Below are 26,885 nucleotides of genomic sequence, written 5' to 3'. Positions count from 1 at the left end.
CCCCCCGCCACCGGAAGTGTACTTAAGCCGCTTCCTGCGCGCATTTGCGCGCGCGCATTAAGTACGCGCTCTAAGTAGCGCTGTTTGCTGGCCATCCTCGCTGCTCTACGCGCTCAAGATTTGCCTGGACTGCCTGACCCTGCCTGGACTTTGGTATATATTCCATCTGCCCTCACCATTGACATTATTGACATTATATTATTTATTATAAGTACACTTTACTTATATATGTTCCCTTTTTTCATTATTCTAGTTGGTCCCGCCCCCCGCCACCGGAAGTGTACTTAATCCGCTTCCTGCACGCATTTGCGTGCGCGCATTAAGTACGCGCTCTAAGTAGCGCTGTTTGCTGTTCGCTGCTTTGCTGCGGGGTGAGGCCACCCCTAATGGTCCATATCTCTCTTTAGGTTCCTTACCAGTTTTGCATGCATTTGCAGTCCCTTATCCTTCGCTTTATCTAATGTGCTAGCATATCCCTGGCTGGCCTTGTCTCTTTTATGACTGTTCTCGTCAAACACTAAAAAAGAAAGTCACTGTTGTTTCTTGTATTTTCTTGATTTCTACTTCCTGTGAGGTTGTTTACGTGAAAATGGCAAATGGTTTAAGAAGCGTCAAGGGCAAACTCACCGCCCCCCTTTCGCTTTCAGTGACAACCATTGATTCACTGGTATGTCCGGGAACAACCTCTTATGTTGGACTACCAGCCCGGGAAGCTTTAGCGACTACATCTATCCAAAAGGTGCCGAGCACACCCTGCCCTGCAGTACACGTTGTGCAAATAAACGCTCAAAAAAATCCACTGCTTCCCCCACTTTCCTCGCCCCCGGATCCTCCGGTGCCCCCTATCTCTCCTCCCTCAATCTGTCCTGAAGTACGTAAGGCTATCGATGACTTCAAAAGCTGTTCTGAGTCCCCCCTGGTCTCCGAGACTGATCAATGCCAATTCGATCTAACTATGGCGAAAATGGAGGCATTGGATAAGGCTGTTTGTCGTTCGATTGGCACCCTGACACCCATAGTTTTTAATTCTGTAAAAAACCGCATGGTTTCCCAATCTCATGCGCCTCACGATCCCAAAACCTTTTTGGATATGAGTGTTGGCTCGGCCAATGCCATCAACAAAAAACTTTCTTTTCCGCACACATTGCTTTCACCTGAACCCACTTCCTTAGTCAACAAAGCGTATCATTCCTTATTACCGCCTGTTGACTGTCAAACCCAGCACTCCTTTGAGGGGAACCAATCCCAATACTCTCCTAATTCGTTTCCGGTGATTATCCGTATCCTGGATCTCCTGGATAAAGGCCATGATCTGACCCATCTTGCACTGAGGGAGATCAAGTCAACGCATCCACCTGCTATTAATTTGCTTACGAAAAATAAAAGCATTCAGTGCTGCCTGGACCTGACTCCTGATCCGCCTGCTATGCCTTTGGAAACACCAATAGATTCCGTCTTGTGCAAATGTCACTCTCCTTCCTGCGATCTGTTCTCTGCCATAGAGAAAATGAATACTCTAATAGCTCTATATCCCCCTGTGGCCCCAACCTCTATGAACGGTTCGGACAGCCCTACTGTTCTTCTTACAGCTCTTGAACATATGCAATCTGAACCTCCGGTTCCTGCTTCCAGTGGCAATTATGCTGGTTTCATGTCGCGGAGAGCTAAGAAACTCCACCAAAGAGCTGTCAAAAGAAATGCTAAAAGAACGAGGAATACCGCCATAAAAGGCCCGGATCCCTCAACCGATTCGATTATTAAGATCCCTGTCGAACCATCAATAGATGAGGATCACATTGACCTTAATCAACTTTCGAAAGAAAGCCAAGATGTCTTAATTCCAGCCATTACATCAGATTCGTCTGCAAGCATAGCTGCAGTTCATTCTTGTGAGACGACTGGGCTATCCGCCGGAACACCCACAACTAATGACCCTAGATTGACCACTTCTGATACTAATCGAGTCGAAAAACAGCGAATTGACTCTACTGAAACATCCACCTTAAAACGAAAAACGAAAAATAATAATGGAATACCAATCAATTCATCTCTCAGAGGACAAGTATCATCACCATTGGCAGGAGCTAAATCAAAACTGGCCACCTACTTCCCGATCTGTGGAAGAAATCGCACTACTCGGCACGATGAAATCGTACTTGTCGATTGTCCATCTAATTCCATTCCCAGAACATATGGTGACGTATGTACTCCATTTTCTGGAACCAATGAAAATGTCAACACTAGTAATTCAATGAACGATGTCAAGGTACGCGAAAATGCACCAAATACCTCCTGTTCGCCATTTGTGCACTCAGCACCTGCACGGTCGATCGTTTCACAATCTAGCAGCAAGAAGGTGTCATTACCTGCACTTTCTCAATCGATCAATGATTCTAACTGTGGTCCCATCTTGCACGGCAATGCTGATCTTCCCAGTAGTATTAGCTCTGAGATGTCCGGTAACGGACTAGGAAAGATAACACCGTTGGCTCCCCAATCTGTTATGGAACCTTCTATTTTTCCTCCTAACGGTCACCCTCAATTTACCATACCTCCATCTCTTGCTCAGAACTGCACCTCTATGCAGGGCTCGCTAACAGGTAGCTGCAACTTCAAACCTCAAGCTGCTACCATGTTATCCCATCATGAAATTTTAGACATCCTTAGGAAGGAACTTAATGAAAGATCATTGAAATCTAATCCTTTCAATGTAACTTCTCATCAAAATCCATCCATGATCTCTCATCATGCTCCCTTCAGTGAAATCGCCTCTGATCCCCACACAAAATCATTTGATCAGTCATCTGACATTAATGAACAAATCATCCCTGAAAAGCACCATTTGATAGGATTTGAGGGGAAAAGCGATCTACTTGGCAGGAATCAGATTAATCGGGCCTTTCTCTTGGCCCTATTCAGTCGCATCCCTCAACTACGGATATTTAAATCGGCAGACATTCTGAGAGTATCACTAGCCACGGACAATAATTATCGTGCTGTAATTCATCTAGCTTCAGAGGCTGTAAAGAAATATCTATGGTTTAACAGGGAAGGTATTTATGAAGAAGGCCTCACCTTAAACTCATTGGAAAATGAACAAGAGGCCACCAAATTCATTCAATTTAAATGTCCCCAGGCTCTGAGCCCTAAATTGCATGCTTCATCGCAATCCGTAAATCATGGGGCTGCCAATGACGTAATTACTGAGCTTCTGCTTAAAGCAGGCATTTCTCATGACCTGCCATGGCTTGCTCCTATGCTTAATTCTTTTTTAAAAACTACGGATCGCTCCTCCACTTCATAGCCGTCTTCTAAAAATCTACTCTCTTTCCAATCGTGGAATTCATGTGGCTACCTTAATCTTATGAAATGGCACTCAACCCTTGATTGCCTCAGTCGCCCATCAATACTAATGTTTCAGGGGACCATGAAAACCACTTCTTTTTTTTTGCCCGATTACTCAACGTATTACATCCCTGCTATACGAGCTCCCGCCGGTCGTCCATCTGGTGGTATCATGATAGCTATAGATAACGCTCTCATGTTTAATTCAAAAATTGTCTGGCATGCTAACAATCTTCTAGCAATATTACTGGAAACTAACATCTATAATTACCGTCATTTAATTGTCATGACCATTTACTGGAATCCGTCTACTACCCCCATTGATGAGATGATTGAGACAGTTGAGAATTGCTTAGAATTTGTGACTCATGAATATGATAATACTGAAATCATCCTTGGCGGTGACTTTAACTGCGACTGCAGAACCGTCAATGAAACTGGAGGATCTCCCAGAAACCTACTCTCGAAAAATAGAGGTAACATATGGAGGACCTTCTTGAAAGATTGGGATCTAGATCTTATTCCCCCCGCTGACCCGCCAAATTGGATCACATGGTCAAGGGATGGAAAAAGCTCAACAATTGACTTCATATTTGTTAGTCACAATTTGCTCCTACGATCATCTCCTTTAAGAATCTCCATGTTGCCTTTTGGCGACCACGCTGTGTTATCAGGCAACATGAAATTCGACTTTTCCATTACTGGGGTTGACCATTCTACTGCATTGTGTGAAGTAGATCGTCCTATGACTTCTATCAGATGGTCTATGGCTCTGTGCAAGCAATTCATTCAATTTGTAAAGTCAGCCATAGCACTTTGGAACAACTCGGAACGAAAGCCTACGAACGTTCTTGAGCAGCGATATGTTGAAATAACGCATGCAGCACTAACATACTTTAGCAAAAAGAAAACAACTGATATCAAAAATCGTCACTTCTTTGACCCACTTTGCAAAGTACAGAAGCGGGAGAAAAACAAGGCCCTTAGAGCTTTGAAAAAATCTACCGATCTTTCGCGGGAACGGTATCTCACGCGGCGCAATTCTATCATGTCAGCATATAAACGCAGCTTGAAGCAGATAAGGCTAATAAGACACAATGAAACAAATTGCAAACTTGTTAGAGCCATTTCAGCTCATGACACTCGAACTATATGGCGAACGATGAAGAGCCATACCTTTCAAGTATCGCTTTCTATGCCGAATGTTATATCGGAATCCACTTGGTATGAGTACATCAGACATAAATTCAAGATTCCAGTGCGATTTTCAAATTTAACGACCCCTGCTTTAAGATATCATGACCTGCCACGGCTGGTTTGGACCATCACTGACATTAAGTGGGCGATATCTAAACTCACCTATTCTAAATCATCCGGCCCCGATGGCTTACCTCCATGTCTATACAAAGAAGACCCGGATTTGTGGGCATGTATCTTAAACACTAAGTTTCAGTCTATCCTTAATACAGGAGTCATTCCTGTCTCATGGCTAACTGCCAATATCATTCCGATCTTTAAAAAAGGAAATGCTGCGTTGCCACAGAACTATCGACCCATTGCCTTAATTGATACTGCGGCCAAATTATTCGCCTCTCTCCTTCTTCATGACCTGGAAAATCACATTGGAGCACTTGGACTATATTCCAAATATCAAACTGGATTTAGAAAAGGTATATCCACCTCGCTTAATGCCATGATTATGGCATTTACCATCGCAGAAGCCAAGAAACTAACATCTAACCCTGTTTATATTGCTCTCATCGACATGTCCTCAGCTTTCGATACAGTGATCCGTAATTTATTATGGGCCAAACTTATCAATATGGGAATTCCATCTGTCCTTATTTATTGGTTCAAAGTCTTACACACTAACACCTCTTACAGAATTAAGCTTACCTCAGAGGGACGTATTACTAAAGCTATCAGCACAGAGGTAGGCCTAAAGCAAGGTTGTAACCTTGCCGCCACCTTTTTCAATCTATACCTCTCCGATCTCGATAAAGGTTGGGATGCAAAAAATCTCTTCTCTGCTAAAATTGGCTTGATCCGCCTCAAATGGCTCGCTTTTGCAGATGACATTATTTTATTTGATCCCACCCCGTCAGGCCTCCAACTTAAACTACGGCTATTTGAGGAATTTGCATTAGCACATAATTTGACGCCTAATCCCGCTAAAACAGCCGTAATGCAATTTGGTGTTCGGAAGCGAACTGGCAAGTCGCAATGGCACATCATGCAGATCCCCATCCCTCTCATTACAGAAACAATCTATTTGGGTTATCATTTAACAGAGAAAAACTCTATCCTAATGTGGACTGACCTACTCAACAAAAAGATCAGACCCTTGATATCACAATCCAAAGTAATCTATGCGAAATACTGTAAGTTTTCACTAACTCCCCTCATCGAGTTTGTAACTTTGAAAATTGAAAGTGTAATTCTGTACTCTCTCGACATATGTATGGGTGAAATGGGCCCAATTCTGGACCAACTGCAAGGAACTGCCCTGAAACGTGCCATGTCGCTTCCGATGTCCATACCCAACGTAATCTTGAGGCATGAATTAGGTTTAGTCGCACTATCCACTCGTTGGAAATGGTGACTTTTAACCAATTTCGCTAGGATTGGGCATCCAATAGCGAACTCCCTATATGCCGAGCTGAATCGTACCATTAACTTGTTGCCCACGTCCTCCATGGCTCTCTATGCGACTCGAATGGCTGCCATACTTAAGATGGCCAACATTACTGTGGATGATGTTCACTATAGACCAGGATATGCCAAAAAAAAGCTGTTTGAACTCGATTGGTGTACTACCCTTGATAGTATGGGATCATACAAACTTTACAAGGAATATCACCTATTTACACGCAAACGTATCCCTAGATACGACTATATTGTGCTTTTTCCTTGTAACTCGACGCGGAGGATGTTTCTTTGGTTTAAATTCAATTTGTTTCACACCAAAGAAAGAGTAGTAAAATGGGTTGGTCATAAGTTGCATGCTTCGAGTCCTCACTGCAGATTTCCTATCTGCACTGAACCCACTGAAACATTAAAACATTTGGTTTTATATTGTCCCCATTTTAAGAATCAAAGAACGATTTTATTGATGGAATTTGTAAATATTAACTATACTGACTGCCTGCCTTTCCTTTGGGCCAGAATGATGCAAGGCAACCATAAACCGCTGATTTATGCCTTAACAAAACTATGTAAAGTAATTGTAGGAGAATTAGAAAAAGACTTACATGAATATTTCATGAATCATCCATTCTCTCTCTCTCTACCCTTTGCAAATCAGTACAAGATTGATGATGTATGCCCATTTTAATGCGTAGATACTTATATTGTCTACCTTTTTCTTTTCCTTTTTTCTTTAGTAATATGTCATAGGAATTCCTGGTCTGTAATTTTACCTGAATGATGGTTTTTATATGATTATACATTGTAATGTTCCATATCTGAAGGCATTTTTTGTAATGATTCTCTCACTATATCTGACTGTATTTTTCCTTTTTTGTAAAGACTCTCTTACTTGCTAGGAGAGTCAAATACAAATAAAAAAAATAAAAAAATAAAAATAACACGTTTGTCCTTCTGAGGGCCTAGTGCATCAAGGCATGCGTCACATTCCTTCATCCACAGGGACCATCGTGGGCCAAGGCTGGCGGAGTCTGTGGTATCAATGGTAACAGAGGCGGCAGTGGGAATGCATCTCTCCCTTGTTGCCTCTGGGGCGCAGGGGCAGCTGGGTCTTGGTCCCGGGCTGGGGCCCTCATATTGCTACTCTTGCACTGGCTGCAAGTCGCCTTGGCATCTTCTTGGGTAAATGAGGTATGTCCTTAAGGACTATCAGGGCCTCGGGTGCGCCACAGGGCTCCATCTGCACTCTGGGCACGTTAGGCCTGGGAACTCACCTCCTGTGTTTGCCAGAAAGCGAGCCGGCTGCTTCTGGGCTTTACTAGGGGGTGTCTGTGTTCCCAAGCTAGCGGCATGGCTCCGCAGGCGACGTATCGCCCCAACCGAGCTCCGTCGTGACTCTGGTGTTGGTACTGAACGCTGACAAGCGTGCGCAGCCAAGGGGGGCCGCCGCACCAGTGCGGGGCCGATGGTGGTAGTGGGCTCACTGCCTCATCGTCATTGTGATGTCCCTGGCCGGGGTGCACATGCGAATCTAGGGCGCAGCGTGATAAACCACAACCACACAGGATGCAGGTAAACGTGAACTAACTTTATTTGCACCTCTGGTGCGCTGCCATCAACATCAGTCATGTGACCATTCATCTTCATGTGCTCATGTCACCTGACTCAGTGACCTGATGCGATGCTACACCTAGCATTGCTAACACCTCCAAACTCGAAATGAGGCTCTTGGTGTACATTTTATAACTATTGCCAAAAAAACTATTTCCCAACGCCTTCTGTTAACCCAGTGAAGACAACAACCCTACTGAGCCCCCTTGGCTCTCCTCTTCCTCACTCGCCCCCCATTCCACACCTGGTGTTAGTGAGGGAGAATACCAGTAACCCCCTCACTCTCTTTTAGCCCTCTTTGTATCCCATCTACCCCCCTAGGTTATGTCACACATCAACTTCTAAGAGCTGTTTGCCTCTGTGAATCCTCAGGTTTTCTCAACATGAATGGGGGTACCTAGGCTCCCAATAACTTGTTTACTCCTAAAACCGCCCCAATGCCCCCCTTCAACAGACTACATCACAAATAATAGTGATTTAATTGCCAAAATGGGAAATCTTGATATTAAATAGTTTTGTAATGAAATTGACACACTGTAGGGGTTATAAGTAGAAATGGACATCATGTCACACAACACCTATTACATTCTCGAATGAGGTAAAACAGCACTTAGAAGCTGTACAGGTGATGTTGTTCAAGACTTCCCAGTATACATAGCAATGATTTTCTCCTTCCCCCTCCTCGCCCTATCCCTGCAGGGTCTGATCATCTAATGTTTCCCTCTCTTCCCTCATCCTCCTCCGTTATTGCCTTCTGTGTAGTCCTTTAAGTGAGATAAGAAATCAAGGAGGGGTCTCTAATGCGTCTTGATGTAATATTTGTGGGCAGGGCCTAAAAAGGATCTTTCGCGCAGACTCAAATCCCAAGTAGCTAATAAAGCTTAAAAAGAGGAGTGGCCTGTTAACAGAGCAAATCAAGTTTACATATGTGCAATGAAAGGGCAAAAATTCAGGTTTAAAAGAACCAGAACAATCCTGAGGGACCCGGGGGTGCTTCTTCACTAATCATTACCTTTGTAGAAAACGGCTTAGATTGTTCATGAGTCGGTCCTGCCCTCAAAACGTTTGAAGTCACCAGACAGAACTTGGGTAAACCCTGGCAACACTGATGTCGAGTTGATTACATGGAATGTGTGTGGAGGTACAAATCTACTTAAATTCTTTGACAATCCTTCTCGGGAGGGACCGTTGAGGATTTACATGACAACACACGTCGAATTGGAGGGCTTTCATATCATCACAAGCCCAGCAGTAAAAGCAGAACTAGGACAGCCGGGGGTGGGGGGGGCATAGCAATGGCTATAAATCCTAATCTAAGGATAAAGTGGGACCTTATATTCTACAATGAATGGTTGATGGAGATTAAGCTCATTCTTGACACGCACCCACCATCGATTTTACTGGTCAACATGTATTGCAACCCGCATAGGGTTCTCTTGGAGACGATGCAGGACTCCTTGAGTACTATCTTCCAAGACTGGTCCGACAGGGGCAACACCAACCACATAATCCTTAATGCTACCTGTGAACAGGTATCCATGTACAGTAGTGGTGAAGCTATCTCCTTGTCCCTGCATTACAATGTCCAGCGGGGGATTAGCTGGGACCACTTTCTCAGTGAATGGGATATGTTCCATCTGGAGTGTCTCCCCTCACATGAATGTCCTATGTACACCTGGCACAGAGGCTGTCAAACTTCTAGGATCGACTACTTCTACATTTCGACCAATCTTCGGCCCACATGCGAATACTTGAACCACATTGACACTGCCTTGGGTGACCATCTACTTTTGGTATTCTCTTTGGTTTTTCTGAATGTCACCTTTGACTTAAGATCGGATTTGGTTGGCCTTTCGGTGGCCAGGGGAGGGCTTGCCCTCCAATGGAGTCGGATGACTGTGGCAAAATTGAACACATTCTTGACTGACTCTTCCTTAACCTGGAGTTTAGGTTCTGGTAATTTTGGCTCGGGAGCTGTCGACGAACCCTATGAAATTATTATGGGCTGTGTCAAGAGAGTCATCCGAGATAAACCTCTTGTAAGTGGAGGGCCTTCCAGGTAGTTACCTGATACTAGAATTTTGCAGTCAAAGAGCAAACGGAAAAATCTGTCTGGGCTCAAGAAGCAGGGGTTGCCTTCCCCCTGTTACAGCACAGCTAGGAAAAAGGTTTGTCTACTACATAAAGATCTAGTTATATCCCTGCAGATTTAATTGAATCTTCGATTCATCAGTCCACGCTTCGTCAAATTTGTATCGGTAGGGAAAACAAATTCTGGGCTACAATCAATCGCACTTTGGGTGTTAAAGGCCCAGGCACGGACTCCCGAATTGAGGAACAATCTTGGGTTGATTTCTATGCTACCAAATACTCTCTGCCTGATAGAACACTGTCCACGACTCGGTCCTGGGTTCGGTTTGTTAGGGCACATGCCTGTGGAATGAAGAAGACATAATATGGGCAATAGGCAGACGTAAGCCATCTTGTGTGCCAGGCCCAGTTGGAATTCCTCCATTTGTTGGAGGATGTCCCATGGATCTGGTCACAGCTTTTGAAACCTATGTTTGACCAAATAGACCTGACCCACGTTATTCCAGTCTCTTGGGCACAATCCATCATTGTACAAATTCTAAAAAGGGTGGTCCTATGAACCCGAACAAGTACAGGCCCATCGCCCTTATTGACGCCACTGGCAAGGTTTTTGCTATACCGTTGCTGAGGGAGCACAATATGTTTATCAGACGGCTCCATCTACTGAATAGATTCCAGGTGGAGTTTAGCCAGCAACGGGGCACTTCCTTGAATGCCATTCTCTTGGTGCATTTACGTGAGAACCTCCTTCATAGTCAAGCCGTCTTTCTGGCCTCTCTGAATATATCCAGCGCATTTGACTGCATGGTTAGTTCCACATTGTGGACAAAACTACTCCACATGAATGTTCCCAGAAAGTAAATGCAATTGCTTGCCCTTCTCCACACTGATAACACACTAAGGGCCTGATCACGAGTTGGGCGGTAACGCCGGCGCTATTAGCGCCAGCGTTAATAGCCCTACTGCCAAACCCCCTGGCGCTATTAGCGCTGGATCACAGGTTTGGCAGAATGGGTATTGCCCATTCCCCATTTGGCCCATTTGGGCATTTCTCATTCCCCATTGGGCCCAATGGGGAAATTTCACGCTATTACCGCCAGCGGAAAACACGCCGAAAATCGCAAATTTGTTGCGGATTTCCCCCCAGCTTAGAGTTGGGGGGAAATCCGTCAAAGCCATGATCTGGCAGACCCTTAAATGCAGCAGTAATAGCGCTACCGCCACATTTAAGGGTTACCGCCAAACTCGTGATGAGGCCCTAAGAGTACGCATGACCAAGGAGGGGTCGTTGTCTAGGCCAGTCAACTTGTACATTGGTCTTAAACAAGGATGCACGCTGGCGCCGATCCTTTTTAACCTCTATGTAAGTGATGTCGAAGGCTTGTTGCAAGGGCCATTCATCTAGACAGCACGGCTGGACACTTTTAATTTGGACTGGCTGGCCTTTGCTGACGACTTCATCCTTTTTGATCGTACGCCTAGGGGCCTCCAATGGAAATTGAATTTCTTTCTTAGGTACGCACTGGCAAAAAACCTCTCCCCAAATTGACTAAAATCCAAGCTTGTTGTCTTCTCTTCGATGGGCTCCGAACGTGTCGAACAAGTAGTATCTGTGACATATTTGGGATACAATCTTACCAACCAGGTCTCAGCAGATGCATGGAAGAACATTCTCTATGGCAAAACGAGAAAACTTGCTACCCAAATGAAATGCCTATTCGTCAGATTGTCAAAGTTCTCCATACTACCAATCTATCAATTGTGCCCGCCTAGGTTAGAACCGGTCCTTTTATACGGCTTGGACATCTGCTAGTATGATCTGGGGAACTTCCTGAACACAATACAAGGCAAGTTGTGGAAGGAGGTTTTCTGTCTATCTCTGGCAATTTCAAATGCAGTGGTTAGACACAAACTACGTCTGACCTTCTTGAAGGCACGCTTTGAGTGGAAACAACTGCTGATGTATAAGAAACTGGATCCCAAAGAAATCTCACTGTATGTGGATTTGAACCGAGTTATGAAAGAGGAAACAATTGCCTCTGTCAACTCCTTCAAATCCAGGTCTGATTGAGCTGAAACGATAGATTCCCTCGGCTCATATACTACGTATGAAGAATACTCACACTTTACACATGCGAGAGAGTGCATACCACTGTGTGATGAATGGTGCAATTCAATCTCTTTCTCCCCTGCAAACACACTCTCCTCACCTGAGCTGTCTGAGTTGCGGTCTCTTGTAGGCGTCGTCGTGCAAGGTAGTCTCTTCTCTTCTTATGATGAATGTGCTTGTCACGGAGGGAAGCCACAGTGACTGCTGGATAAACAGCTGTCCTGTGACTCCCTTTCCGGAACCAAGCCAGAAATCAGGGAAAAACCCAAAAGGGAAAAACCCTGGGGTGTAGTGTTGACTCTTCCAATCCGGATGACAGGACAATCGCTGATGAGAGCAGTGGAGCGAGGCGGATAGCAGAGTAGAAGATGTCCAACAGTCCAACGAAGGAGTAGCAGAGTCAAGGAAGTCGGAAGCTCCTACTGGCAGTTCGAAGATATGGCACTGGATCCAGGAAGAGGAAGTGGAAGAGGGTATGCAGCAAGCACAGCTCAGAGGAGCCCAGCAGAAAGAGAGTACGGGAAGAATCCCCGAAATCAAAAGAGAGAGAGAGAAACGGATAAAGCACACCAGAGTACCGCTCGGAGAAGCGACAGGAAATGAAGCGAGGAGTAGCGTTCCGAGGAAAAAACAGGAACACACAGTGGACAGGGAAACCCTCTGGCAGATCCGAAAGGCGGACGGCAGAGGATCGGAGCGAGGAAACCCGGAAACAGGAAAGCATCCAAAGTGGGTTACAACGCAGCGTCTACCAGGAGGCGGGGAGTTAAATACTCCCAGCGGCGCTGCGTCACGTAACTGGGGCTGGTAGCAAGAACACAGAGAAGGGACTAAAACACCCTACCTCTGTGTCTCAAGCTCCAACGCGGAACATCTGCCAATTTCGGCTATGGCCGTGACGGCGGACGACAGTATGCCGCTCCTTAGACCGCAACCACCCCGGCTTCCCCGGGTGCAAGCAGTGGAATCTGGCAAGCAACCGAGGGGCATGTACCTGAGAAGCTGGTTCCCAGGAGTCCTCCGACTCCGGGTAACCCTTCCATGACAGGAGGTATTCCAACCTACCACGGTAAAACCGAGAATCTCTAACAGCAGAAACCTCATACTCATCCTGGGTGGATGTAGACACAGGAATTTGCCGGGAGAGATACCGGTGGTGGGGATCTGGATAGTAAGTTTTGAGGAGAGAGGAATGAAAAACAGGGTGAATGTGCTTAAGAGAAGGGGTGAATTGAAGATGATAGGTCACAGGATTGATTTTGGAGAGAATGGAAAAAGGACCCAGGAAGCGTGGAGACAGTTTGGAAGGTCTTTTCCATCAGGGAAGGTACTTTGTAAACAACGACTCCTTGTCTCCTGGCCTCCGGGAAGGGAATTCTCTACGGTGCCTGTCAGCTCCAACCTTATTCCTTCGTCTGCTATCTTCCAATCCTTGCAATGCGCTGGTCTGTGCCTCTTGGATATTTCTCAAAACATCTTCAGCGGCTGATGAGTTGGAAAATCGGGGTACCTCTGGTATTAGAAATCTTGGGTGGACTCCGTAAGTACAAAAAAATTGAGAAAGGCCTGTGGCGGAGTGTTTGGAATTATTGTAAGAGAACTCTGCCGTGGGAAGTAGAGAGACCCAATTGTCTTGATGCTGGGAAATGAAACATCTCAGATATTGTTCTAGAGTGGCGTTGAGTCGCTCGGTTTGGCCGTTAGATTGTGGATGGAAAACGGAAGAAAGGGCTCTTTCTACCCCCAATCGGGTACACAAGGCTGTCCAGAATTTTGAAATGTACTGACTTCCCCGATCAGAAATGATCTTGTCAGGGAGACCATGTAATTTGAAAATGTCTCGGGCAAAGGTCTCCGCCATCTTGGTTGCGGTAGGTAATCTCGGGAGGGGGAGAAATGTGCCAACTTGGAAAAAGCATCCACCGTCACCATGATACAAGTACATGATTCGGAATCCGGAAGATCCACTATAAAGTCTGTGGAGATGAGTCCCCACGGGCGAGTCGGCTTCTCCACCTAAGTGAGGAGTCCTAGAGGTTTGCCCGAGTCATACTTAGCCCTGGCACAACTTGGACAAGATCTCACGTACTCAAACACCTCCTTTCTTATGTTGGGCCAGAGAAACGACGTTGAGATGAGTTCTAAGGTGCCGTCTCCGCTTCTGTGTCCCACCATACGTGAGTCATGACACCATCTCAGGATCTTCCTGCGTAGCGGTCCTTCTGGGATATACCACTTCTTCTTATAAAACACCCATCCATCCTTTACTTGAAAGGGGGAATCGGAAAAGAAGGAGATTTGAGGCAATTCTTGCGTGACAGCAGCCTTCACCTCTTGAAGAAAAGAACCCACTATTGCTAGGATCTGGTTACGGTGGAACATGGGCTCGGTCTTGACAGACACTGTTTCAGTATGGGAGTCCTTACGAGACAAAGCGTCAGCTAGTTGATTAAGCTACCCCGGGATGTATGTGATCCAGAAATCGTACTGTGAAAACAGGTAGGCCCATCTTGCCTGTCTGGAGTTTGAACATTCCATCTCCTGTAAGGCTTTCAGATTCTTGTGATCTGTGCGGATGAGGAACTGGTGGCGGGCACCCATGAGGAGGTGCCGCCATTCTTCACAAGCCAATTTCATCGCCAGTAATTCCTTTTCAAGAACGGAATAATTGAGTTGGCTGGGAGAGAGAGTCTTAGATAGGTAGGCGACCGGGTGTTCTACTTCCTGAATGGTCTGAAGTAACACGGCCCCAACAGCAATGGCGGATGCGTCCGTCTCAAGAATAAACGGTAGTGTCTGATCCGGATGCTGCAGAATCGGGGCTGAGCAGAAAAGGCTTTTCAGATGACAGAAGCTCTCCTCCGCCTCAGTGGACCAGGAAAACGGGTAGGCCTCCTTCTTGAGCAATCGGGTAATGGGAAACACCACTTCTGAAAAGTTTGGAATTAATCTCCTATAATAATTCGAAAGTCCCAAGAACTGCTGCACCTCCCGAACAGAAGTAGGGGCCGACCAGTCGAGAATGGCGTGTACCTTGTCTGGGTCCATGGCAATCCCTTCTTCAGACAGTACACATCCCAAATATTGCACCGAAGGTACGGCGAATTTGCATTTTTCTGCCTTGAGCAGTAGATTGTTCTTTTGCAGGCGATTCAGAACTTGCTTGACTTGTTCGATATGATCCTCCATGTTAGGGGAAAAAATCAAGATATCATCCAGATAAATGATGACTGATATCGAAAGCAAACATTCTGTCCATAAATCTCTGGAATACAGCTGGTGCATTCACCAATCCGAACGGCATTACCTCATATTCAAACAAGCCCAGAGGGGTACGGAATGCTGTTTTCCATTCGTCTCCTTGGGCAATCCGTAGCAGATGGTATGCGTTTCGAAGATCAAGCTTGGTAAATACTCTAGCCTCTTGTACATCCTCAATGATGTCAGTGATGAGGGGAATCGGATACCTATCACGAATGGTAACCGTATTTAGACCCCGGTAGTCTATACAGGGTCTAAGATCGGTGGAGTCTCTTTTCTTAATGAAAAATAAAGGGGCTCCTGCCGGGCACTTTGATGGCTGTATAAGGCCATTCTCCAAATTGGTATCTAAGTATTTCCAAAAGAACCTGTTTCTCCGTCTGCGTGAGAGAGAACATCCGACCAAACAGAACCAGGGCATTGGGTTCCAGGTCTATGGTACAGTCCTCTGGCCGATGAGGTGGCAATTTGGCATGAAGGCACTCCTGAAACACTTCGGAAAACCCTGAGCAAAAACTGGGTAATGCATGGATTCCCACATGATTGTTGGAAAAAATCTTAACCGGCTGTAGATCTCCCCGACCCTCCTGTAACGCTCACCTGATTCCCACGGAGGCGCGGCTCTGAAGATGGACTGGAAGGGCCCCTCTATTCTGGCTTCTCTGGCTCGCAAGAATACCCTCCTGTACGTGGAAAGGGAGTATTACCAACTGGCGGAAATAATGTTCAAGCCTCCCACTCCCATCCAACCCTCCACGAAACCTCTTCCACGGTTCCCCGTGAAGCCTCACCTTAGGGTTTGGAATGGTGAGCTCTCCGTCCTGCTTCAGATGCAGGGGCGCGTTGAAACCCAGTTACTTCACTGGATTGAGGGTTGATGGAGTTCAGGTAAGCTTGACTGTTCAGGTAAGGCGCTGTAATAGTTCTGTTCAAAAGTTCAAGCTCTTTAATTATGTCCGTTGTCTTATTGCAGCAAGCGCTAATGCTCATGTCCTTTTCCCCTTAGGGGCCGGGGTTCGGATGCCGGAGAAATGGCGCCGACCCGAAGTGAAGCGTGCCGCTTCAGTAAATGGCAGGTAGGTTCCGGATGAGCGCTCAGGTAATATCTTTACAAACGCTCAACAATGACTTTGTCTTTTTTTCCCCATAGGGGCCGGGGTCCGGAGATGCCAGGAAGTGGCAGGACCTGAAATGCAGAGGGAAATATCCAACAGGTAAGTCTTAAAAGGAAACTGAGCTTTCCTTATTCCTTTTCTCCCTCTCACCTTTGTTCTTGTCTTTTTTCCTCTAGGCACCGGAAAGTAGCTGAATCCGGAAGATCGCTGCTGAAGATGGAAGCGCCTTGCCAAGGTGAGTGAAATGCAGCGCTGCAGCGATCGAAACGAAATGCTTTAAAAAAGATGTCTTCCTTTTCAGGATCGTCGGTGAAGTGACTCCGGAATGCAGATTTAGCAGGTAAGGGCTTTTCTTCATCTAATCTCTCCTTTCTCCCCTTTCTCCCCTTGCAGGTTTTCCAGGGTGCTGGCAGGCGTGGCTGAAGTCAGGATGCTGGAGCAGACACGGTGAGCGTCCAGCTGCTAGGTGCAGAACAACGCGAAGCACGTGTGGCTGATCGGGTGTGGTTTAAATAGCCTTGGAAGAAGTTCCTGGTATGTATCCTTCCACCAATCAGGTATGTATACTTCCCCGACCACACCCAGGTGGTGAAGTAGTCCCACAGGTAAAGTAGTCCCATTCAGGCCTCAAGAGGGCCTGGATGAAGCAGCATGGTCTGCATCAGGTAAGTGTGCACCCAAGCACTTAAACACATATCCTCTCTTATGAGCCTGGCGCCTAAGGCGCCAGGACTGGGGGCCCCTATGAGCCTGGCGCCTAAGGCGCCAGTATTGAGTCCAAAGGGCCCCGACTTGGGCCCGCTGGGACTTCCCAGGGGAAAATGATGTCTGCCTCTGGGGTGGCTGGGCCCGGCCTGGCTCCTTAGAGGCAGGCATCATGACACCTCCAACCTAAAACAGTTGGTAGCGCAATACGGGGAATTGAAGCTCAGCTGATTCTCGGACCAGTTTATCAATGGATTATGTCTACGGAGCCATGTGATGCCCAATATAATGGGAAAATGGGCGGCCCTGATAATGTCAAAACATAAGATTTCCTTGTGTTGGTCTATCGTCAAGGAAAGTTTGTCCGTGGTATGGGTAATAGGACCAGAAGACAATGGTGTCCCATCCACTCCTTCAACCTTCTGACCTTCCTTCTGTGGTATCCGGCGGAGGCCCACCCTGTCTGCCGACATGGTGTCAACGAAGTTACCCGCCGATCCACAATCCAGTAGGGCTAGGGTCTTAACTTGTCTGCTCTCTAGGTCAAAATGTACAGGAATCACCATGAGTCTGGAGTCCTCTTTAGACTGGGAAGAGGAAACTGAAAGAGAGACATAGGGACAATGAGAAATGTTGGGAGACCCCCGGTCGTTTGTCCCTACTGATGCCGAGCGTATTTGTTTCCCGATCTCTTGTTTGGCAATTCTATGCAGTCTTTGAGAAGGTGTTGGTCTGAACCACTGTAGGCACATAATCCTTTCTCTCTTCTGCGACGTCTTTCAGCAGCGGATAAAGGTGCTCTGGTGGCGCCGATCTGCATTGGTTCTTCGGAAGAAGTAGCAGTAGAGCGACCAGGGAGTGAGTGTGCAGGGGGTTCTGTAGTATAACCAGGGCTTCTTTGTTTGCGACGCTCCGCCCTTCTTTCCTGTAGACGATACTCTATGTGAAGAGCAGCCGCTAGCAGGTCTAAAAAAGTGGGTGAACGAGGAGATCTGGCCAGCTCATCTTTGATTTCTTCCTTCAATCCTCTCCTGAATATGGCATATTATGCTGTCTCAGGCCACCCCGCTCCGGCTGCCAAGGTTTTGAAGGAGGAGATGTAAGACAATACATCTAGAGAGCCTTGTTTGACATCCAGTAAATCTTCGCAGGCGGTAAAGGACAGCTCTGGCCGTTCAAAATTCTGCTTCAGTAGATTCTGAAACCCTGGAAAATCCTGCAAAATGGCGTTTCCACTGGTCATCAATGGTGTAGCTCAGGACAGTGCGTTTCCTGTCATATTTGAAATTAGGAAACCCACCCGGGCTTGTTCTGTAGCGAAGGTACGAGGCCTAAAGGTGAAATACACCATGCATGCTTCCAGAAACTCCTTCACCTTTTTAGGAGATCCATCGAATTTCCCAGTGGACAGCGCCATGGGTGGTAATTCCGGGGGGGGCAGGTTCTCTAGCTGATACCATCTGTTTAAGCAGAGCATTCTCGGTCTTTACTCCTTGTAGCTCCTGAGACATTGCTTGAAAAGCTTTCCACAGCTCTTGAACCTGATCATCAGCAGACATCTTTAAAGCTTTTGGTGTTGCAATCTGTGATGAATGGTGCAATTCAATCTCTTTCTCCCCTGCAAGCACACTCTCCTCACATGAGCTGTCTGAGTTGTCTGTCTCTTGTAGGCGTCGTCGTGCAAGGTAGTCTCTTCCCTTCTTATGATGAATGTGCTTGTCACGGAGGAAAGTCACAGTGACCGCTGGATAAACAGCTGTCCCGTGACTCCCTTTCCGGAACCAAGCCAGAAATCAGGGAAAAACCCAAAAGGGAAAAAAACCCTGGGGTGTAGTGTTGACTCTTCCAATCCGGATGACAGGACAATCGCTGATGAGAGCAGTGGAGCGAGGCGGATAGCAGAGTAGAAGATGTCCAACAGTCCAACCAAGGAGTAGCAGAGTCAGGGAAGTCGGAAGCTCCTACTGGCAGTTCGAAGATATGGCATTGGATCCAGGAAGAGGAAGAGGGTATGCAGCAAGCACAGCTCAGAGGAGCCCAGCAGAAAGAGAGTACGGGAAGAATCCCTGAAATCAAAAGAGAGAGAGAGAAACGGATAAAGCACACCAGAGTACCGCTCGGAGCAGCGGCAAGAAATGAAGCGAGGATAAGCGTTCCGAGGAAAAAACAGGAACACACAGCGGACAGGGAAACCCTCTGGCAGATCCGAAAGGCAGACGGCAGAGGATCGGAGCGAGGAAACCCAGAAACAGGAAAGCATCCAAAGTGGGTTGCAACGCAGCATCTACCAGGAGGCGGGGAGTTAAATACTCCCAGCGGCGCTGCGTCACGTAACTGGGGCTGGTAGCAGGAACACAGAGAAGAGACTAAAACACCCTACCTCTGTGTCTCCAGCTCCAACGCGGAAACATCCGCCAATTTCGGCTATGGCTGTGACAGCGGATGACACAGTGTACCTACAACGTTTTCCATGCCATAAAGCACAGGCTAACTGTCTCTGCTTTAGGTTGAGCCAGTTCCACACAAGGGAAAGAACAAAGCACTGGAGGGTCTTGCAACTACTCGGCAATCCAACACATTGTAGATTTTGCAAAGTTGTTGACATAACAGATACCGTGAAACACTGGGTCATTGACTGGCCCTTTTTTGATAACATTAGGTCATGTTGTTTCAAGGGTAACAATGGTGACAACTTAGATACTTCAACAGACTTATTCTGGTGCATTTTTTTTATTATTATTCTAGCCCAATTGGTAGATAATGTATGATATTTTGCTGTTTTCGTGTCATTGAAGTTTGATGCTGTACATTCATTTATGTTGTGTAAGGTTTGCTGTAAACCACAACTGCAACATTAAACATAGATGTATTTAAATATGGTTAATGTGCGCAAATAGTGTGACCAGAACAAATATTTTAAAATGTAAAGCAGCATATCAAATCAAAAGCCGTCAGTGCACCATGCAACTCCCCAGTTCTTCTGAAAGAAATCCATTAGTCATACATATTTTGTTTTTATTAAGTGCTTTATGTCTAGTGATACAAGCCTTTTACACAATATTAAAAAGACATTCAGATCAGAAAACCTGATTCATGATACATCAATACTTAAAAACAAAAATGTCATCAATTTTTATAGTTATTAAAAAAAGTTAAATAAGCAATATTTCAACCTGGGAAATATTTATTGAATTAATTACATTACATTTAAAGAATATAATAGAAAATTAAGAACATTCCAAGTCAAATAACAAGTGAATCAAGGTTTTTCTTTGCCTGGATTCCAATATGATGGGCCGCCACAGTCATTACTAGGGATTCTGCCCCAAAACGGGTCTGTCCAGTAAGTGGGGGAAATTGGCAGAGCCTTTCACAGATTATGATATGTGATATGATATGATATTATATGATATGATAAGGCATTTATAACGAGCCTATACACAAGTGTTTCAAAACGTGACGAGGCAAGGGAGGGGGAACAGAGCGAAGACAGAGACAACGATCTTACTAGGCCAGGTGATATTGAGATTGCGCAAGTGCAGGGGAGGGAGGAAAGGGAAAGTGCGGGTAGGGGCTGGGTAAGTGCAATACATACGATCAACGGTAAAAAATAAATAGAATAAATAAAAACAGTAGGTAAAAGTGCAGCCAGCTAGTGACAAGTGCAGGGGTAAGTGCGGACATGAAGTGTCAAGAGCTGGTGGTGACTGTAGGGATACAGAAACACCCCCCAAGCGCAGGGGTTACCCGGGAGGCAGCGCAGGTGTGCAGCTGGCTGGGGAGGGGACCTGGGCCCGAGATCAGAGGGTAGCCAGGTGACCAGTGCGGTTTCAAGCAGCAGTTCAGCAGGGGAGAGGAGGAGAGAAAGCAGAAGCAAAGAGGAAGGTCTTGAGGTGCTTCTGGAACCAGAGATGGTTCTCCTCAAGTTTCAGGGAGGCTGTTCCATAGGGAGGTCCCAGCCACGATCTGGAGGCGGGGGCCTCCCTCTGTAGTTAATGCCCCACATTAACTCTGGAGAGGATGTCCATAGGTAAATACATTATAAATCATATTATTATTTTGTTATTTATTTTTTTATTTGATTTAGTTGAATATCAACTTTACAAATATATAAAATATTCATAATTGTTACAATATAATCAATTAATTTACATCATTCAAGTTACACAATAAAAAGAAAAAGTAAAAGCACATAATGGATAAAACTTAAGAGATAATGCAGTTATCTTCCAAAGACGTCAAATGTTGTCAGCACAGTTACATTTTTCCTTATCACATGACCATTGTGTTATTTCTTTTGATCAAATGGAAATGTAGCATCAATTATGTTAATGGTTGCAATTCTAACCGAGATCTTTTTAGTACTGAAAATTTCGGCCCAAATTTCATTTGCAGATCTTGTATTAAGCTTATGTTGCATGCATTTGACCAATTTGATTCGGTTTTCCACAAAAGCTTCACATTCTGTGACAATATGACAAAGAGTTTCTATATGAGATAAATTCTTACAGAATCGACAATAGATTAGATCTTTTTCCACTAACCCTCTTCTATACAAAATCTCATTTACAGGCCATAGGTTCAATCGAAATCTTAGAATTTTCTGTCTGAGGACAGCAGACGGGAATTTCACAAGATAATCAGCCATCAAGCGAAATCTCTTATGACCAAAGACAGTCCTATCAAAATCTTTCAGCTTCATGCATTGATCTTGAGTCATATTAAGGCAGGTACGTTTGTGGGATTTCAACAAACATGCAATGATGGGTGTACAACGTGTTTCTTCTCTTTTTAGCCAGTGTCGAGATGACTGTGCGCGATCCCATTAGTTTTCTTTTTTAATTTTCGAGTGACCAACACCTGGTCATGTACCTCGGGAAAGAGCAACTTATTCATATCTAGATGGGCTATAACAGTAGCTACCAATTCCTTGTGCTTTATAATAATCGATGTCATGTTTGCATGGACCACTGATAAGCGCAGTAAGGAGCCTTTGCCAGCACCTTCTGAGTTAACTTTAAACAAAAACTTGCATTTTCCCATTTTCTAGAGCGACATAAGGGATTGTAACCCAAGTTCTCACCTTATTACTTCAACGAAGATACTCGGAAGAACCAGCTGCAAGCGCAATATTTTTGCCTCCAGTTTTTACAACTAAACAACCGCCTTCTCTGGAAGAACCTCTAATGCGTATAACATGCCCGAGGTTTTGCATTTCTTGTGTGCTTCCAACTTAGCCGCAATAGAATGACCCCCACACCAATTAATCACCCTTGTGATAGCCAACCATTTGCACCGTGCCTTGGGTGGGAGGACCTCAGAGTAGGGAGGGGCCCTAATGGGGAGCCTAGGTAGTTGGATTTTGTAACCCTTCTTCAAGGTTCTGCCACCTATAGAAAAGGAGGTACCACCATATGCTATGCTCTTTTCCCTATTGGCATGATTTTTGTTTTGGATAGGTTTTGGATAGGTTAATCCTAAAACTGTTAATTTGAGCATAAAGTTGTAGGGCGTCTAGTGTTGCAGTCCCACAGCTGTCTGGTCAAGGTCATACATATTAATTAAAGGCATTCTAATGATAATACTTTAATACAATGTGAGGCAACAATTAAACAATGCATTCTCTTATCATTTCCTTTTCCTGTTTGAAAGGTACCTAATTTCAAATTTCTTTAACTGATTTTGTGATTCTAAACATTACTGGTGGGGACCTCTACAGGCAAAGAGCACTCATATTTTTAAAGAAATTTGGTATGGGAGGTCAGTTCAGAGATCCAGGTTAGAGCCCTGGCTCAAGGGCAATATTTGGAGACTGCCAGAGCTGAGCCCTGGTTAGCCCTGGCCCACTTAAAGCTCTGCTTCTATCCACATAGCGTACAGTGGCCCGGTAGACTCCTTTCTATAGACCCGCTCTTGCCCACCGGCCTGCTGCACTATGCATACGAGTCCGACCTCACTACTTCCCTGTTCTGAGCACACAACACGCTGGTGACCCTTTCCTACCTGTGCATCTTGCTCTCACAAGCCCTTTTCCCACTCTGCATTGCTCATTCACGGCGCACTTTTCTCTATCCTCTCCCTCTCGCTCTCTCTCTCTCCCCCCTCCCCCCCCTTATATGCCTTTGGCCTCAGTGCCAGCATACAACCATCTTCCTTCTACTAACCCTCTGCACCCCCTTTTATATTATAATCCCACCTTTTCTTACTGCACCTATTCCTTCAACTCCTCAATTCATGTTACAGTAGCCATTATTTAGGATTACAAGCCTTTTTTGTTGAATTTATAACAGTTTTTTGTAGATCTCTTTAACATCCTTTTGGGCCCATGAAACTCTTTAAATAAACCAAGTCGCTGGCCTGTAAAGGCTACATGAAGACCTCTTCTTATTGTCATTCCAAGCGCTGGCTGAAGTTGTGTGGGTACCCAGGTGGGGGATGTTGCTGGGAACCCCCTGAGGCTCGAGCCACTTTCTTTTGAAAAGGTTGAAAGGCCCTGTCCTTTACAGGATGAACACAAACATAACCAGAAGCCTATGCATCAGGGACTTAACTATGCCATGGCCGGTTATCCAGTAACCCACACGAGGCAGAGACACATACACAATCACTGTTGCATGATGCACACGCACAGCAGCATTCCCCGAGGGCAGCCGCTCGCGGCACAGAATGTTGTTTTCTAAATGTTAACCACGTATATGGGCGGTCAACATTAAAGAAATAAGGAAGCACGCGGCCGCCGTACTTGTAGATGTCTGTACACATACAGTGTAAGAAGTACATCATGCAAAATTACACAACAAATCCATCGCCTCAAGGGCCAGCCAAACAATTAACAGCGCCTAGAACTCCCTGAAAAATCAGTGGAGGCAGGAGCAGCGCTACCGTTGCACATCAGCTGAGGCACAACCTCCTCCACTACACTCTGTGCCCAACTTCAGAGCCACAAGTTATGACTAAGGCTTCCAGTTTTCCGTTTTTACTGATTTTGACACAAAAATACAGATGGAAATCAATCTAATTTCTGTCTGTAATAATTTATAAAAATTGAAAGAAAATAGAAAAACAGGTCTTTCTGTCTGGTTCTCTATGATGTCACTCATACATCGCAGGCCAATCGCATTGCAGATTGGCAGCACAGAGAATGTAAAAGTTGGATGAAAATAACATTAAAGTTCTTCCAATTGCTGCCAACATATATCTTAGGGCAGCAGCAGTCACAGGAGCAACAGTTTATTGTTATGGAAAAAATGGAGCTAGCGTGTCTTTCCTATATGGCTGCATGGGTGCTTTAATAAAGGCGTTTTTTATTAGAATAAATGCAGACAAATACAGGCTGTGAACGATCTTTTCATATGACAAAAAAAATTGGCTAAATATAGAAAAAAGGGCCAATAAATAAATGTGGATAGATACAGACGGAAATGGCAGAAAAATAAATATTAAACCGGGTGCCTTAATTATAATACGCCCCCCCACCTCCCACAGTGAACTCCAGGCCACAACGTGAACCTGCCCAAACTGGCAGTGACAGTGAACCAACTGCCAAGCACCCAGGGCCAAGCCCTCGCCTACTGGCAGAACCCTCCACACGTAAAGGCACGCAAGCAGTACAACTGCACACTCCACCAACAACCAGCCCTACTCCCCCCATCACACAAAGTCACCCGCGCACAAATGTAAACTATGGGGCTGATTCACAATGAGGTTTCCTGGAAGTAACTCTGCCTTACTCCTAACTTACTACTCGAAAGAGAGAGTATTTGATTCACATAGAAGTTACCAGGAGTAACTCTGCCTTACTCCTAACTTACTTCTGGAAAAAGAGAGTATTTGATTCACATAGAAGTTACCAGGAGTAACTCTGCCTTACTCCTAACTTACTACTGAAGAGAGTATTTGATTCTCATAGAAGTTACCAGAAGTAACTCTGCCTTACTCCTAACCTACTACTGGAGAGAGTATTTGATTCTCATAGAAGTTACCAGGAGTAACTCTGCCTTACTCCTAACTTACTACTGAAGAGAGTATTTGATTCTCATAGAAGTTACCAGAAGTAACTCTGCCTTACTCCTAACCTACTACTGGAGAGAGTATTTGATTCTCATAGAAGTTACCAGGAGTAACTCTGCCTTACTCTTCACGTCCTACTGGAGAGAGTATTTGATTCTGATAGAAGTTACCAGGAGTAACTCTGACTTACCCCTGCAAAAATAACAGTTAGGGGAAATGTTATCTTACGTTTCTTCACCCATGTGTCATGGCCTAAAGTATCTAACCACTGTCACCAGCAACAATGTAACCTCAAAGTGTACTCCAGTGAAAGAGCCAAGAAGCCATGAAGATTGTGGTGAGGGCGTTCCAAAATAATTCAATCTAAACACATGTTGGTGGGGAAGCACAGCGAGTAGAGCGCTCGGACACAGGTTCGAATCCCGGCAGGACCAACCTCAGCCTTACATCCTTCTGCGGTCGATAAACGAGCACCACACACCATGGGTAATAAAAAGCAGTGCTCAGATGCCTGAGGGTTCGTAGCGCTATATAAATGCAAATTATATTTATGTATCTAATAAAAATCGTGTAGCAGGGAAACCGGAGAACACACTGAGGCAGCACAGACACACACGCTGCGCCACGTTAGACCAGAACTCCAGCATTTCTGATATGGACCCCGCAAAGCACAGCCACACCTGAAAAAGAGTCACGTGCCCAAATCTCTCTAAGGAACGAATGGGGAAGCCATGCCTGTGGTTGGCTTTGGTTTGATGTATAGATAATATCTGAAAAATGATGATAGTGAAAAAAATGCAACAAGTATGGAAACAAATCAGGTTGACGGAAGAAAAAGGAGAACAAAAGGTAGAAAGAAAGGAACAAACAAGAGAGAAAGGAAGGAAGGAAGGAAGGAAGGAAGGAGGGAGGGAGGGAGGGAGGGAGGGAGAGAGGGAGGGAGGAAGGAAGGAAGGAAGGAAGGAAGGAAGGAAGGAAGGAAGGAAGGAAGGAAGGAAGGAAGGAAGGAAGGAAGGAAGGAAGGAAGGAAGGAAGGAAGGAAGGAAGGAAGGAAGGAAGGAAGGAAGGAAGGAAGGAAGGAAGGAAGGAAGGAAAGAAAGAAAGAAAGAAAGGAAAGAAAGGAAAAGAAAGACAGACAGGCCAAAGGGCTGGAAAAGAAAGTAAAAAACAAACAGAATAAACAAGTGAAACGGAAAGGAAATAATAGGGAAATAAAATAGTAGGATAGCAGGAAGGAAAAAGAAAGACTAAGGCAAAAAGAAACAAAAAACATGCAACGAAAAAGCCGGAACCACAAACCCCACCTTTTAAACACTGTGCCCGGTCTTGAGTCTTGCCTCCACTTCTTCGGCTCCGTTCGGGCGCGCGTCCTCTTCCCGGGGATTCCTGTGCACTCTGCAGCCTCGCGCATGCGCTTTCTTATCATTAAATTGGGAAGGAGAGGAGGAGGGAGCCGAGGTACCAGCCTCAGGCAGAATATTCCTGGGCCAGCGTCCAAAAAAGCATGTTCCTTCATTCAATGCGACCCAGTGCGCCCCCTCAGCAGGGAAATAGCCCTGCGCCAAGTTCAGGAGAGACCTCATACCGTACCGAACCATCTCAGATTCATGTCTGCGTTAATGCCCTTTCTGCCGCGTTACGGTAACGTGCTGGAAAACTCAGCCATTCACCCGTCAGGGATCGATAAATACACTGAGGACAATTGATTTGGGAAATAATAACGCGGCTATCAGTTGCAGGAATCAATTTTGAGTGTGGTGCGTGCGACACACATGATACATGCTATTACATGGTCTCCAGCTTTACCCTCTTCGAGCACTGAGAGAAGCTGGTGGGATGTTAATTCCTCCAATGAAACCAGGCAAGGGAAGCAGGGGCGCAGAGAAGTGATTGTTGACTGCCTGAACAGGTAAGGGTGCAGCACAACATGGAACAGTCTCCTGGACTCATGAAGGCAGCCTCTGACCCCACCATCGTGGGCCTCTGGAACT

The 26,885-nt window shown here is 45.5% G+C and overlaps 1 protein-coding gene across 1 annotated transcript in view; it reads right to left on the bottom strand.

Moving 5' to 3' along the window:
• The window catches only part of LOC138447728 (mas-related G-protein coupled receptor member H-like), a 117,005-nt gene extending 90,699 nt beyond the window's left edge, over window positions 1–26,306 (bottom strand). Inside the window, exon 1 of the mRNA XM_069604030.1 lies at window positions 26,199–26,306. Within this exon, the coding sequence (XP_069460131.1) occupies window positions 26,199–26,305 (107 nt within the window). The 5' untranslated portion in view covers window position 26,306. The remainder of the gene's footprint in view (window positions 1–26,198) is intronic.
• Window positions 26,307–26,885: the final 579 nt, after the last annotated feature.

The sequence above is a fragment of the Ambystoma mexicanum genome, chromosome 3q (genome assembly GCF_040938575.1).
Source record: "Ambystoma mexicanum isolate Mex_15411 chromosome 3q, UKY_AmexF1_1, whole genome shotgun sequence".
Classification (NCBI taxonomy): Eukaryota; Metazoa; Chordata; class Amphibia; order Caudata; family Ambystomatidae; genus Ambystoma; species Ambystoma mexicanum.
This window is presented reverse-complemented; position numbering and strand designations above follow the sequence as displayed.